At 36.7% G+C, this 16398-nt stretch overlaps 1 protein-coding gene across 21 annotated transcripts in view; it reads left to right on the top strand.

The window, feature by feature from the left end:
• The window catches only part of LOC140666679 (uncharacterized), an 86360-nt gene that overhangs the window by 58943 nt on the left and 11019 nt on the right, over window positions 1-16398 (top strand). For 16 of the 21 annotated variants that reach the window (XR_012046808.1, XR_012046802.1, XR_012046809.1 and 13 more), the window contains one exon: window positions 719-16207. The exons of the other annotated variants lie outside the window; for them this stretch is intronic. Coding sequence is in view for 4 of the 16 variants with exons in the window: in XM_072894121.1 (XP_072750222.1) it covers window positions 719-16207 (15489 nt within the window). In the remaining 12 variants the exon portion in view is untranslated. The remainder of the gene's footprint in view (window positions 1-718; window positions 16208-16398) is intronic. 21 annotated transcript variants of the gene reach the window in all.

A 16398-nucleotide genomic window follows, 5' to 3' on the forward strand; every position in this document is an offset into this window, starting at 1 on the left:
CTTTTGGATTAATTTGTTTCAGCAAGGTTTCGCTGCAATTATTTGGCGTTGCATGAATGGCCAATATGTTGTGTGGCCCAATTGTGTGCGCGCACGGAGCAGCTGTCATTTGAAAAAATCACTAGATACATTGTCGTATATCGTCCATCAAAATATCGTTCCATATTTGTGTCTTTAATTGATAGATTAAAAGTTACTAAGTCATTATACTAATTGCAATCGAAGATTGTATTAATTTAAAATAGTAATTAAGAGTTTTTGCGAAGCTGAATATACTTACTGCCGTTTATATTCTAACAGCTTCACTTTGGAACTTTCAGCATTTATTTTATGGTTAATATAAATACTAATCAAGAGAGATGCACACACTCTCATATTTCGAAATTGCAAGCTACTGAAACGTCTTGAAAATAATTTATTGAAAAGTATATTAAAGTCAAAATTTATTATATATTGATTGTTGATAAATGTTACTTCTCCTTCTTGAATCGCACTTACCTTGCGTTTGCAATGATGTAGTGAGAAGATGGCTGCTCCACAGCACATACACTTCACGCACAAACCCACACTACAATACTCTAACCGCAGTTCAATGAAAAAAAGCAATCAAAGAGCGAGCCAGCTTACACTAATGATGACGAAATTGACAATAAAATTGTGTTCTTTTATTTTTTACCACGTATACAGATGCCTAAAATGTATAATACTTAATTAACAGGTGTAATAGCAGACGCAGAGAAAGAGAAGGGGAAGTTAGCGAAGGAAGGGTGGTCGGTGGTTTATGATGATGTGCGGGACAGTAAAGAGGTACGGGGTGCGGTAGGGCAGACTTTAGTTAATATACAGTTAGATAAAGCGGTCGCTGAGCCGGAAGGTATAATTTCTAAACCAGTCACTGAACAAATTCCTAGTGTCGAGCCACCGATAGTTAGGCAATATCACGGTGAAAAACCCGATCCTAAAGTTAGCACTTTACAAACAGCAGTTTCTGTTAGTGAGGATCCGAAAGTAAGTCGAACGGTTACTAAGACTACGATAATAAAACAGTTTGATCAGACACCAACTAAGACTGTGACTACTAAAGAAACAGTAATTGTTGTTTCACCGGATAAGAAAGATACTGTCAGCGAAAAAGAAAAATTGTCTAAGGAGGGTAAGGAGATTGACGAAAAATTAATTCAAGGCGGAATTGCTACGGATATTACGCAAAAAACTGTACCGGTAGAAAGTGTAACTCGGATTGATCAGAAAAAATCGGAAGGAAAAGCGGATGTAGGTAAGGAAAAAGATAAGGATAAAGCAAAGGTTAAAGACAAAGAAAAGGATAAAGACACTGCGAAGCTAACAAAACCATCAGGTTATGAAGATATTTATAATGTGCAGCATCCGGCAGATAGTACGGACGAAAAATCAGACGAAGAGATGAAGAAAACGAAGGATAAAAGCAGTGGAATTTTTTCAAATATTTTTAAAGGTTCTAAATTAAAGAAGAGTAAGAAAGGTTCGAAGGACACTTCTTTTGACAGTGGCGATGAAGAACTGCCGAAGGCTATCGTAACGAAAGTTTCGGAACAGCAGCCAGACCATCCTTCTAGCGAAAGAAGAGATTCGTCTTTCGACAGTAGACTTCCAGAAATCACTGTCGCGCCTGATGTAAAATTGACTACCATTGAATTCTTGAATGACTCCAGACGTGTTGCCGCAGATATGCATGTGCCTTATGAAAGTCTCACTAAATCAACAGAAAAAGAAGATAAGAAAATAGAGTCCACTGAGAGCGACGATGATGGTAAAGATAAAATAGGCTTCTTTTCGAGTTTGTTTAAAAGCAAATCTAAAAAAGATGACGACGGAACGGTTATACCAGTTATTCATGTTGAAAAACCAAAAGAAAGTGCAGAGCAAATTGCAAAGAAAGAGAAAAAGAGATTGGCAGCGCTTGCAAAAGAAAACGAAGAGCTGCTGGAATTACAAATGAAGGAAAAGGCGGACGAAGCCGAAGCATCTAATATTATTGACGTATTTAGTAGTACAACCGAAAAAGAAGTGGAAAAAACTACAACGAAAGACATGAAAACCGAAGATACTGAGAACAAAGAAGTCGAAAAGACGATTACTATAGATGAACAATCGCGCGGTAAAGATGATAAAAAAGAAGAAGATCAAGTGAAGGAGAAGGGCGGCTTCTTTGGCATCTTTAAAAGTCCAAAGTCTAAGGAAAAGAAACTTGACAAATTGAAGGAAACATCTTTAGACAGCGGTGACGAGGAGATCCGAATCGTGACAGAGAAACTTTTAGACGACACGCGAAAGACTACTGATTTGAATGAGTTACCAGTTACATATAAAAGCGATGGTACGAAAGTAATACCTAAAGAAGAAGAGGTACATACTTTTGTGTCTACTACTCATTATGACGTCGACATTCCCGTTGATAAAATCGGCAAATCTTACGATGTCGTCCAAACTATGACTAAGATTGAGAAAACTATTATTCACGAGGAAATAAACGGAAAACAGGATACTGATCACAATAAAGACCAAAAAGTAGAAAAAAGAGATGCTGAGAAATCTGCTTTAGAGGTTAAATCTGAGATATCTGATTTGAAGATTTCTGAAGGTGAGAAAGAAATAATCAATGACGATATCAAGGAAAAAAGCGGGGGCTTCTTCGGCATATTTAAGAGCCCAAAACTGAAGAGTAAGAAAAGAAGCAGATCCCGAGAACAGAGCTCTTCAAAAGATACTTCTTTTGATAGTGGAGACGAGGAAGTTCGATTGGCAACAGCAAAACTTCTAGAAGACACGAAACAGATGGCAGAGAATCTACAGCATTCGACCGGAGAAATATCAGAAACGGTTACAAAAAGTCCACCTATCGATCATGTAGAGAAATCTATCATCCACGAGGATGAAATCGTTGAAAAAGATAAGGGAAGTGGTATTTTCAGTATATTTAGAAGTCCCAAACAAGCAAGAAGTTCTAGGAGTAGATCCAAAGAAAAGACACCGTCGCTCGAGTTGCAAGATGGTGGTCACGAGGATCTACGAGAAGTAACAGCAAAATTTTTAGAAGATTCTCGAAATACAGCGACTATTACAGGTGAATTGATAAGGGAAACAGACTATTTGAAACATAAAATTACAACTGAAACGAAAGATAAAGATAAATTGATAACAGATGTGAAAGAAATTGAAGATGTGAGTGCGGAAGATGTTGGACAAATTGCCAAAGATAGAAAAGATATGATTAGCAAAAATATAGAAGAGACACACGATATCGTAGACAGCGTTGAAATCGCGAAGGAAAAAACAATCAAAGACACTAAGAAAGCAAAAGAGAAAGGATCAGGATTTCTCTTAGGAATATTCAAAGGAACGAAACACGCTGTAGAAGAAGTATCTGATGATGTCAAGGAATTCTTAGCTGATACGAAAAAAGAAGCTGAATTGGAAGAAGAACGTGCCAAGGAAAAAATTGCTGCTGATCTTAAAGATTATAAAGATAAAAAGGATGCTACGGTTACTGAAATTCAAGAATCTGCAGAAAAAACTGCTGCTGATGCAAAAGAAACAACAGATAAAACAATTACCGATACCAAAGACAAAAAAGATAAATTTAAAGAAGAAGTTTCCAAAGAAACTCAGAAAGTTGCCGATACTACGAAAGCAGCCCCTGAGAAAGTGAAAACGGAAACGAAAAAGATCGGTGAAAAAATAGGAGAAACTGCAAAAGATGTGGCGCAAGATGCTAAGGATATTAAGGAGGCAATAGTGAAAGAAGTGAAAGAAGATTCCAAATTAACAAAAGAAAAATTAGCAAAAGCTGCTGATACTGTTGCAGAAACCGCAGAAAAAGCTAAGGATAAAACTACGAAAGAAACGAAGAAAGCTAAAGAGAAAACAAGTGGCTTCTTTTCCGGTATATTTAAAGGTGCAAAACATGCTGTAGAAGATTCAACTGACGACGTCAAAGAATTTCTGGATGAGACGAAAAAGGACGCTGAATTGGAAGAAAAACGTGCTAAAGAAAAAGTTGTAGAGGATCTTAAAGATTTAAAAGATAAAAAGGACGTTACGATTACTGAAATTCAAGAAACTGCAGAGAAAACTGCTGCTGTCGCGAAAGAAGCCACAGATAAAGCAGTTACCGATGCTAAAGGTAAAAAAGATAAAATTGTAGATGAAGTTTCTAAAGAAGCTCAGAAAGTTGCCGATACTACGAGAGCAGCTAGTGAAAAAGTAACAACGGAAACGAAAAAGATTGGTGAGAAAATAGGAGAAACTGCAAAAGATGTGACGCAAGATGTTAAGGATGTTAAGGAAGCAGCAATGAAGGAAGTGAAAGAAGATACTAAATTAATAAAAGACAAATTAGCATTAGGTGCTGATGCTGTTACAGAATCCGCAGACAAAGTCAAGGATAAAACTACGAAAGAAGCGAAGAAAGCCAAAGACAAAGCAAGTGGCTTCTTTTCCGGGATATTTAAAGGTGCAAAACATGCTGTAGAAGATGCAACCGACGACGTCAAAGAATTTCTGGATGAGACGAAAAAAGAAGCTGAATTGGAAGAAGAACGTGCTAAAGAAAAAGTTGCTGCTGATCTTAAAGGTTATAAAGATAAAAAGGATGCTATATTTACCGAAATTCAAGAGTCTGCAGATAAAACTGCTGCTGATGCAAAAGAAGCAACAGATAAAGCAATTACCGATGTCAAAGACAAAAAGGATAAATTTGTAGATGAAGTTTCTAAAGAAGCTAAGAAAGTTGCTGATACTACGAAGGCAGCTAGTGAGAAAGTAACAACGGAAACGAAAAAGATCGATGAAAAAATAAGCGAAACTGTAAAAGATGTGGCACAAGACGTTAAAGATGTTAAGGAAGCAGCAGCAAAGGAAGTGAAAGAAGATACTAAATTAATAAAAGAAAAATTAGCATCAGATGCCGATGCTGTTGCAGAAACCGCAGACAAAGTCAAGGATAAAACTACGAAAGAAGCGAAGAAAGCCAAAGAAAAAGCAAGTGGCTTTTTTTCTGGTATATTTAAAGGTGCAAAACATGTTGTAGAAGATGCAACCGACGACGTCAAAGAATTTCTGGATGAGACGAAAAAAGAAGCTGAATTGGAAGAAGAACGTGCTAAAGAAAAAGTTGTAGCGGATCTTAAAGATTTGAAAGATAAAAAGGACATTACGATTACTGAAATTCAAGAAACTGCAGAGAAAACTACTGCTGCCGTGAAAAAAGCCACAGATAAAGCAGTTACTGATGCTAAAGGTAAAAAAGATAAAATTGTAGATGAAGTTTCTAAAGAAGCTCAGAAAGTTGCCGATACTACGAAAGCAGCTACTGAAAAAGTAACAATGGAAACGAAAAAGATCGGTGAGAAAATAGGAGAAACTGCAAAAGATATGGCGCAAGATGTTAAGGATGTTAAGGAAGCAACAGTGAAAGAAGTGAAAGAAGATACTAAATTAATAAAAGAAAAATTAGTATTAGGTGCCGATGCTGTTGCAGAAACCGCAGACAAAGCCAAGGATAAAACTACGAAAGAAGCGAAAAAAGCCAAAGAAAAAACAAGTGGCTTCTTTTCCGGTATATTTAAAGGTGCAAAACATACTGTAGAAGATGCAACCGACGACGTCAAAGAATTTCTAGATGAAATGAAAAAGGAAGCTGAATTGGAAGAAGAACGTGCTAAAGAAAAAGTTGTAGCGGATCTTAAAGATTTGAAAGATAAAAAGGACGTTACGATTACTGAAATTCAAGAAACTGCAGATAAAACTACTGCCGCTGCGAAAGAAGCTACACATAAAGCAGTTACCGATGTTAAAGTTAAAAAAGATGAAATTATAGAAGAAGTTTCGAAAGAAGTTCAGAAAGTTGCCGATACTACAAAAGCAGCTGGTGACAAAGTAACAACGGAAACGAAAAAGATTGATGAGAAAATAGAAGAAACTGCAAAAGATGTGGCGCAAGATGTTAAGGATGTTAAGGAAGCAGCAGTGAAAGAAGTGAAAGAGGATACCAAATTAATAAAAGAAAAATTAGCATCAGGTGCTGATGCTGTTGCAGAAACCGGAGACAAAGCCAAGGATAAAACTACGAAAGAAATGAAGAAAGCCAAAGAAAAAACAAGTGGCTTCTTTTCCGGTATATTTAAAGGTACAAAACATGCTGTAGAAGATGCAACCGATGACGTCAAAGAATTTCTGGATAAGACGAAAAAGGAAGCTGAATTGGAAGAAGAACGTGCTAAAGAAAAAGTTGCTGTATCTCTGAAAGATTTAAAAGACAAAAAAGATGCTGTTGCTACTGAAATTCAAGAGACTACAGAGAAAACTTCTGCTTCTGCGAAAGAAGCTACAGACAAAGCAATTAGCGATGTTAAAGATAAAAAAGATGAAGTTGTAGAACAAGTTTCTAAAGAAACTCAGAAAGTTGCCGATTCTACGAAAGCAGCTAGTGAGAAAATAACAACGGAAACGAAAAAGATCTGTGAGAAAATAGATGAAACTGCAAAAGATGTGGCGCAAGATGTTAAAGATATTAAGGAAACAGCAGTGAAAAAAGTGAAAGAAGATTCGAAATTAATAAAAGAAAAATTAGCATCAGGTGCCGAAACTGCTGCAGAAACCGTAGACAAAGCGAAGGATAAAACTACGAAAGAAGCGAAAAAAGCCAAAGAAAAAACAAGTGGATTTTTTTCCGGTATATTTAAAGGTACAAAACATGCTGTAGAAGATTCAACCGACGACGTCAAAGAATTTCTGGATGAGACGAAAAAGGAAGCTGAATTGGAAGAAGAACGTGCTAAAGAAAAAGTTGTTGCAGACCTCAAAGATTTGAAAGATAAAAAGGACGTTATGATTACTGAAATTCAAGAAACTGCAGAGAAAACTGCTGCTGCTGCGAAAGAAGCAACAGATAAAGCAGTTACTGATGCTAAAGGTAAAAAAGATAAAATTTTAGATGAAGTTTCTAAAGAAGCTCAGAAAGTTGCCGATACTACGAAAGCAGCTACTGAAAAAGTAACAACAGAAACGAAAAAGATCGGTGAGAAAATGGGAGAAACTGCAAAAGATGTGGCGCAAGATGTTAAGGATGTTAAGGAAGCAGCGTTGAAGGAAGTGAAAGATGATACTAAATTAATAAAAGAAAAATTAGCATCAAGTGCTGATGCTGTTGCAGAAACCGCAGACAAAGCCAAGATTAAAACTACAAAAGAAGCGAAGAAAGCCAAAGAAAAAGCAAGTGGCTTCTTTTCCGGTATATTTAAAGGTACAAAACATGCAGTAGAAGATGCAACCGACGACGTCAAAGAATTTCTGGATGAGACGAAAAAGGAAGCTGAATTGGAAAAAGAACGTGCTAAAGAAAAAGTTGTAGCGGATCTTAAAGATTTGAAAGATAAAAAGGACGTTACGATTACTGAAATTCAAGAAACTGCAGAGAAAACTGCTGCTGCCGCGAAAGAAGCCACAGATAAAGTAATTACCGATGCTAAAGGTAAAAAAGATAAAATTGTAGATGAAGTTTCTAAAGAAGCTCAGAATGTTGCCGTTACGACGAAAGCAGCTAGTGAGAAAGTAACAACAGAAACGAAAAAGATCGGTGAGAAAATGGGAGAAACTGCAAAAGATATGGCGCAAGATGTTAAGGATGTTAAGGAAGCAGCAGTGAAGGAAGTGAAAGAAGATACTAAATTAATAAAAGAAAAATTAGCATCAAGTGCTGATGCTGTTGCAGAAACCGCAGACAAAGCCAAGATTAAAACTACAAAAGAAACGAAGAAAGCCAAAGAAAAAGCAAGTGGCTTCTTTTCTGGTATATTTAAAGGTACAAAACATGCTGTAGAAGATGAAATCGACGACGTCAAAGAATTTCTGGATGAGACTAAAAAGGAAGCTGAATTGGAAAATGAACGTGCTAAAGAAAAAGTTGTAGCGGATTTTAAAGATTTGAAAAATAAAAAGGACGTTACGATTACTGAAATTCAAGAAACTGCAGAGAAAACTGCTGCTGCCGCGAAAGAAGCCACAGATACAGTAATTACCGATGCTAAAGGTGAAAAAGATAAAATTGTAGATGAAGTTTCTAAAGAAGCTAAGAAAGCTGCCGATACTACGAAAGCAGCTACTGAAAAAGTAACAACAGAAACGAAAAAGATCGGTGAGAAAATGGGAGAAACTGCAAAAGATGTGGCGCAAGATGTTAAGGAAGCAGCAGTGAAAGAAGTGAAAGAAGATACTAAATTAATAAAAGAAAAATTAGCATCAGGTGCTGATGCTGTTGCAGAAACCGCAGACAAAGCCAAGGATAAAACTACAAAAGAGGGGAAGAAAGCCAAAGAAAAAGCAAGTGGCTTCTTTTCCGGGATATTTAAAGGTGCAAAACATGCTATAGAAGATACAACCGACGATGTCAAGCAATTGTTGGATGAGACGAAAAAGGAAGCTGAATTGGAAGAAGAACGTGCTAAAGAAAAAGTTGCTGCTGATCTTAAAGGTTATAAAGATAAAAAGGACGTTACGATTACCGAAATTCAAGAATCTGCAGATAAAACTGCTGCTGATGCAAAAGAAGCAACAGATAAAGCAATTACCAATGTCAAAGACAAAAAGGATAAATTTGTAAATGAAGTTTCTGAAGAAGCTAAGAAAGTTGCTGATACTACGAAGGCAGCTAGTGAGAAAGTAACAACGGAAACGAAAAAGATCGGTGAAAAAATAAGCGAAACTGTAAAAGATGTGGCACAAGACGTTAAAGATGTTAAGGAAGCAGCAGCGAAGGAAGTGAAGGAAGATACGAAATTAATAAAAGAAAAATTAGCATCAGGTGCTGATGTTATTGCAGAAACCGCAGACAAAGCCAAGGATAAAACTACGAAAGAAGCGAAGAAAGCCAAAGAAAAAACAAGTGGCTTTTTCTCCGGTATATTTAAAGGTGCAAAACATGTTGTAGAAGATGCAAGTGACGACGTTACAAAATTTCTGGATGAGACGAAAAAGGAAACTACATTGGAAGAAGAACGTGCTAAAGAAAAAGTTGTTGCAGACCTCAAAGATTTGAAAGATAAAAAAGACGCTATAATTACTGAAATTCAAGAGGCTGCAGAAAAAACTGCTGTTGATGTAAAAGAAGTAACAGATAAAACAATTACCGATGTAAAAGATAAAAAAGATGAAATTGTAGAAGAAGTTTCCAAAGATAGTCACAAAATTGTTGATACTACGAAAGCAATTGATGAGAAAGTAACAACAGAAACAAAAAAAATTGATGAGAAAATAGGGGAAACTACGGTAGATGTAGTGCAAAGTGTTAAACATATTAAAGAGACAGCAGTAAAGGAAGTGAAAGAAGATATAACATTGGTGAAAGAAAAATTAGCATCAGGCGTTGATACTGTTGTAGAAACTTCAGACAAAGCCAAGGATAAAACGAAAAAAGAATCGAAGAAAATTAAAGAAAAAGCAAGTGGCTTCTTGTCCGGTATATTTAAAGGTGTAAAACACGGTGTTGAAGATGCAACCGACGACGTCAAAGAATTTCTGGATGAAACGAAAAAGGATGCTAAATTGGAAGAGGAACGTGCTAAAGAAAAAATCACAGTATCTCTGAAAGGTTTAAAGGACAAAGAGGATGCTATCATTTCTGAAGTTCATGAGACTACAGAGCAAGTTGCTGCCGATATAAAAGATACAAAGGATAAAGTAGTTCTTGCTATTGAAGATCAGAGTGCTAAAATTATAGAAGATGTTTACAAAGATGGTGAAAAAATTGCCGACACTACAAAAGTAGCTGATGAGGAAATAACAACGGAATTAAAAACTATTGGTGAAAAAATAATATCTACAGAACATGTTTTTCATGATAATAAAGTCACGAAAGATACTGCAGTTAAAGAAATGGCAGAAGATATAAAAGTAGTTAAAGATAAATCAGCACTGGTTACTGATGCTGTTGCGAAAAATGCAGAGGATGTTAAGGATAAAGCAATGAAGGAAAGAAAGAAAGGGAAAGAAAAAACAAGTGCCTTTTTCTCAGGCATATTTAAAGGTGCAAAACATACTACAGAGCACGTAACTGATGATGTTAAAAAATTTTTAGATGAAACGAGAAGGGAAGCTTCATTAGAAAAAGAATATGCTAAGGAAGAAGTTGCCACCGGTCTCAAAAATTTAAAAGATAAAAAGGATACTATTGCTTCTGAAGTTCAAGAGACCGTAGGGCAAGCTGTTGCCTATGCGAAAGACACAAAGGATAAATCAGTTTCTGTTGTTAAAGACCAAAAAGACAAAATTGTTGAAGAAGTTTCCAAAGAAGCTCCGAAAGATGCCGATACTACGAAAGCAGCCATTGAAGCAGTAACAACAGAAACAGAAAAGATTGGTGAAAAAATAGGAGAAACTGCAAAAGATGTGGCAAAGGATGTTAAGGATGTTAAGGAAACAGCAGTAAAGGAAGTGAAAGAAGATACCAAAATAATAAAGGAAAAATTAACATCAGGTGCTGATACTGTTGCAGAAACTGCAGACAAAGTCAAGGATAAAACTACGAAAGAAGCGAAGAAAGCCAGGGAAAAAGCAAGTGGCTTCTTTTCTGGTATATTTAAAGGAGCAAAACACGATGTAGAAGATGCAACCGACGACGTCAAAGAATTTGTGGACGAGACGAAAAAGGAAGCTGAATTGGAAGAAGAACGTGCTAAAGAAAAAGTTGTTGCAGACCTCAAAGATTTGAAAGAGAAAAAGGACATTATGATTACTGAAATTCAAGAAACTGCAGAGAAAACTGCTGCTGCTGCGAAAGAAGCAACAGATAAAGCAGTTATCGATATTAAAGATAAAAAAGATAAAACTGTAGATGAAGTTTCTAAAGAAGCTCAGAAAGTTGCTGATTCTACGAAAGCAGCTAGTGAGAAAGTTACAACAGAAACAAAAAAGATCGGTGAAAAAATAAGCGAAACTGCAAAAGATGCGGCACAAGACATTAAAGATGTTAAGGAAGCAGCAGCGAAGGAAGTGAAAGAAAATACGAAATTAATAAAAGAAAAATTAGCATCAGGTGCTGATGCTGTTGCAGAAACCGCAGACAAAGCCAAGGATAAAACTACGAAAGAAGCGAAGAAAGCCAAAGAAAAAACAAGTGGCTTCTTTTCCGGTATATTTAAAGGTGCAAAACATGCTGTAGAAGATGCAACCGACGACGTTAAAGAATTTCTGGATGAGACGAAAAAGGAAGCTGAATTGGAAGAAGAACTTGTTAAAGAAAAAATTGCTGTATCTTTGAAAGATTTAAAAGACAAAAAAGATGCTGTTGCTACAGAAATTCAAGAGACTGCAGAGAAAATTTCTGGTTCTGCGAAAGAAGCCATAGATAAAGCAGTTACCGATGCTAAAGGTAAAAAAGATAAAATTGTAGATGAGGTTTCTAAAGAAGCTCAAAAAATTGCCGATTCTACGAAAGCAGCTAGTGAGAAAGTTACAACAGAAACAAAAAAGATCAGTGAAAAAATAAGCGAAACTGCAAAAGATGCGGCACAAGACATTAAAGATGTTAAGGAAGCAGCAGCGAAGGAAGTGAAAGAAGATACGAAATTAATAAAAGAAAAATTAGCATCAGGTGCTGATGCTGTTGCAGAAACCGCAGACAAAGTCAAGGATAAAACTACGAAAGAAGCGAAGAAAGCCAAAGAAAAAACAAGTGGCTTCTTTTCCGGTATATTTAAAGGTGCAAAACATGCTGTAGAAGATGCAACTGACGACGTTAAAGAATTTCTAGATGAGACGAAAAAGGAAGCTGAATTGGAAGAAGAACTTGCTAAAGAAAAAATTGCTGTATCTTTGAAAGATTTAAAAGACAAAAAAGATGCTGTTGCAACAGAAATTCAAAAGACTGCAGAGAAAACTTCTGGTTCTGCGAAAGAAGCGGTAGATAAAGCAGTTACCGATGCTAAAGGTAAAAAAGATAAAACTGTAGATGAAGTTTCTAAAGAAGCTCAGAAAGTTGCTGATTCTACGAAAGCAGCTAGTGAGAAAGTTACAACAGAAACAAAAAAGATCGGTGAAAAAATAAGCGAAACTGCAAAAGATGCGGCACAAGACATTAAAGATGTTAAGGAAGCAGCAGCGAAGGAAGTGAAAGAAAATACGAAATTAATAAAAGAAAAATTAGCATCAGGTGCTGATGCTGTTGCAGAAACCGCAGACAAAGCCAAGGATAAAACTACGAAAGAAGCGAAGAAAGCCAAAGAAAAAACAAGTGGCTTCTTTTCCGGTATATTTAAAGGTGCAAAACATGCTGTAGAAGATGCAACCGACGACGTTAAAGAATTTCTGGATGAGACGAAAAAGGAAGCTGAATTGGAAGAAGAACTTGTTAAAGAAAAAATTGCTGTATCTTTGAAAGATTTAAAAGACAAAAAAGATGCTGTTGCTACAGAAATTCAAGAGACTGCAGAGAAAATTTCTGGTTCTGCGAAAGAAGCCATAGATAAAGCAGTTACCGATGCTAAAGGTAAAAAAGATAAAATTGTAGATGAGGTTTCTAAAGAAGCTCAAAAAATTGCCGATTCTACGAAAGCAGCTAGTGAGAAAGTTACAACAGAAACAAAAAAGATCAGTGAAAAAATAAGCGAAACTGCAAAAGATGCGGCACAAGACATTAAAGATGTTAAGGAAGCAGCAGCGAAGGAAGTGAAAGAAGATACGAAATTAATAAAAGAAAAATTAGCATCAGGTGCTGATGCTGTTGCAGAAACCGCAGACAAAGTCAAGGATAAAACTACGAAAGAAGCGAAGAAAGCCAAAGAAAAAACAAGTGGCTTCTTTTCCGGTATATTTAAAGGTGCAAAACATGCTGTAGAAGATGCAACTGACGACGTTAAAGAATTTCTAGATGAGACGAAAAAGGAAGCTGAATTGGAAGAAGAACTTGCTAAAGAAAAAATTGCTGTATCTTTGAAAGATTTAAAAGACAAAAAAGATGCTGTTGCAACAGAAATTCAAAAGACTGCAGAGAAAACTTCTGGTTCTGCGAAAGAAGCGGTAGATAAAGCAGTTACCGATGCTAAAGGTAAAAAAGATATAATTGTAGATGAAATTTCTAAAGAAACTCAGAAAGTTGCCGATTCTACGAAAGCAGCTAGTGAGAAAGTAACAACGCAAGCGAAAAAGATTGGAGAAAAAATAGGAGAAACTGCAAAAGATGTGGCGCAAGATGTTAAGGATGTTAAGGAAGCAGCAGTGAAGGAAGTGAAAGAGGATACTAAATTAATAAAAGAAAAATTAACATCAGGTGCTGATGTTGTTGCAGAAACCGCAGACAAAGCCAAGGATAAAACTTCGAAAGAAGCGAAGAAAGCCAAGGAAAAAACAAGTGGCTTCTTTTCCGGTATATTTAAAGGTGCAAAACATGCTGTAGAAGATGCAACCGACGACGTCAAAGAATTTGTGGACGAGACGAAAAAGGAAGCTGAATTGGAAGAAGAACGTGCTAAAGAAAAAGTTGTTGCAGATCTCAAAGATTTGAAAGATAAAAAGGACATTATGATTACTGAAATTCAAGAAACTGCAGAGAAAACTGCTGCTGTTGCGAAAGAGGCAACAGATAAAGCAGTTATCGATATTAAAGGTAAAAAAGATAAAACTGTAGATGAAGTTTCTAAAGAAGCTCAGAAAGTTGCTGATTCTACGAAAGCAGCTAGTGAGAAAGTAACAACGCAAGCGAAAAAGATCGGAGATAAAATAGGAGTAACTGCAAAAGATGTGACGCAAGATGTTAAGGATGTTAAGGAAGCAGCAGTGAAGGAAGTGAAAGAAGATACTAAATTAATAAAAGAAAAATTAACATTAGGTGCTGATACTGTTGCAGAAACCGCAGACAAAGCCAAGGATAAAACTACGAAAGAAGCGAAGAAAGCCAAAGAAAAAACAAGTGGCTTCTTTTCCGGTATATTTAAAGGTGCAAAACATGCTGTAGAAGATGCAACCGACGACGTTAAAGAATTTCTGGATGAGACGAAAAAGGAAGCTGAATTGGAAGAAGAACTTGTTAAAGAAAAAATTGCTGTATCTTTGAAAGATTTAAAAGACAAAAAAGATGCTGTTGCTATAGAAATTCAAGAGACTGCAGAGAAAACTTCTGGTTCTGCGAAAGAAGTCATAGATAAAGCAGTTACCGATGCTAAAGGTAAAAAAGGTAAAATTGTAGATGAAGTTTCTAAAGAAGCTCAGAAAGTTGCCGATTCTACGAAAGCAGTTAGTGAGAAAGTAACAACGGAAACCAAAAAAATCGTTGAGAAAATAGGAGAAACTGCAAATGATGTGGCGCAAGATGCTAAGGATGTTAAGGAAGCAGCAGTGAAAGAAGATACCAAATTAATAAAAGAAAAATTAGCATCAACTGCAGCCGACGATGTGAAAGCTATTAAAGACAAGACAACTAAAGAAGCGATAAAAGCTAAAGAAAAGGGATCTGGCTTTTTGTCCGGAATAGTTAAAGGTGCGAAACACGCTGTCGAAACCGCGAAGGATGATGTTAAAGAATTTTTGGACGAAACAAAGCACGAAGCGGAATTAGAGAACGCTCGTGCTAAAGAAGCAGTTACAACTGTATTAAAGGGATTGGAATGCAAGAAAGACACTACAGTCGAAATCTCTAAGAGCGTTATGAAAGACGTAACGTCTGATGTCAAAGATGCTGAAACTAAACTTTTTGAGGACACGCGTCAAGTATTAGAGATGACGAAGGCTCCTGCTGACGAAGTAGCAGTTGAAACAAAAAAAATCAGTGATGAAATAAAATCTAAGGCTACTGATGTTACACATGATATAAAAGATGTTAAAGAAAGTGTCAGTAAAGAAATAAAGAGTGATACGAAATCCGTGAAAAATAAGTTAATAACAAGTGCTGATTCTGTCATGAGTACTAAGGCGACTAAGGAAAAGTTAGCAAAAGATATCAAAAAGATGAAAGACAAAGGTTCAGGTTTTCTCTCCGGAGTTATGCAAGATGCGAAGCATGCAGGAAAGGAGGTTTCTGACGTGAAAGATTTTCTGGAAACAATCAAGCAGGAAGCAGCCACCGATGAAGCGCTTGCTAAAAAAGCAACATCAGCGAAATTGAAAAAACTCGAACAGGAGAAGGATAAAAAAACTGCCGACGAGGTTAAGATTGTCACAGAAAAAACTGTGAAAGGCGCAAGAGATGCCAAGGAGAAGAGCCTTTCCAGTACAAAAGGTGCGAAGGAAAAAACGGCTTCTACTGTAAAAATGACAGGAGATAAAGGAAAACCAGGTGTATCGCAAACCAACGAGAAAATTAAATCTACTACCAATGACACGAAAGTTAAACGTGCCAAAGACACAACTGTGAACGAAACAAAAGAAAACACACAAGCAATCAAAGGAAAGTTAACAGTCGGCGTGGGCGTCACGGACTCCCGGGAAATCGCAAAGGATAAGACTGCGAAAGAAGTTAAAAAAACTAAGCAAAAGACTGGCGGATTTCTATCAGGCGTAGTAAAAAGTGCTAAACACGCAGTAGAAGACGTAACGGATGACATGAAGGAATTCTTAGAAGAAACAAAACAGGAAGCAGTTGCTGAAGAAGCGCGTGCTAAGAGTGACGCTCAAACGAAAGATAAATCCGCCAAAATGTTAACTGAGGCAAAGGAAAAACCTATCGGAGCTATTAAAGATGCGTCAAAGCAGAAGATTGTTCAAAAGATGTCTAAATCGTCACGTGATGCAAAAGGCGCATCAGCGGAACGTGTAGTCTCGTCTATTTCCAAAGAGACGGGTAAAGTTAGGAAAACGCTAACGAGTGAAACGAAAAAAGCCGGTGATAAAAAGTCTAAACCTATAAATGAACGTGTTCAGGAGGTAGTTATACGAGATAGTTTCGAAGTAATTGGCACATCGGAGATGTCAGGCGGAAATGTTGAGCATTTACTTGAGACAGTTAGGGATACAAAAATATCTCGCATTCCACAAAAGATTAGTCCAAGCAAAGAAACGATAACTGACGTTGTTACGACGTCGGAAGATTCAGGTTTACATAGAGTAGTAGAGACAGTAACTACGTTAGGGCACCCCGAACCTCACATACGACACTCCGTCACCACAGTCGTGACAAAGTCTGTGCGAACGACCCCACCACCACCCGATTCACTCGCCGAGTTCACTGACAGTAGAACCGAAGGTATCTTGCAATAATCTTGCGTTATATATCCATATATCTCTATATATATTATATACGTATATTACATATACCAGCTATGTGTAACATGATTAATGATTAAGTTGTTGCTTCTCTGTAACTTCAGTTTTACTAGTTATTCTCGTGACATCAGAGAGAAAAAAAGAAAGAGATATATACATTCATGCATCTTC

Source organism: Anoplolepis gracilipes, chromosome 6 (genome assembly GCF_047496725.1).
Source record: "Anoplolepis gracilipes chromosome 6, ASM4749672v1, whole genome shotgun sequence".
Taxonomy (NCBI): Eukaryota; Metazoa; Arthropoda; class Insecta; order Hymenoptera; family Formicidae; genus Anoplolepis; species Anoplolepis gracilipes.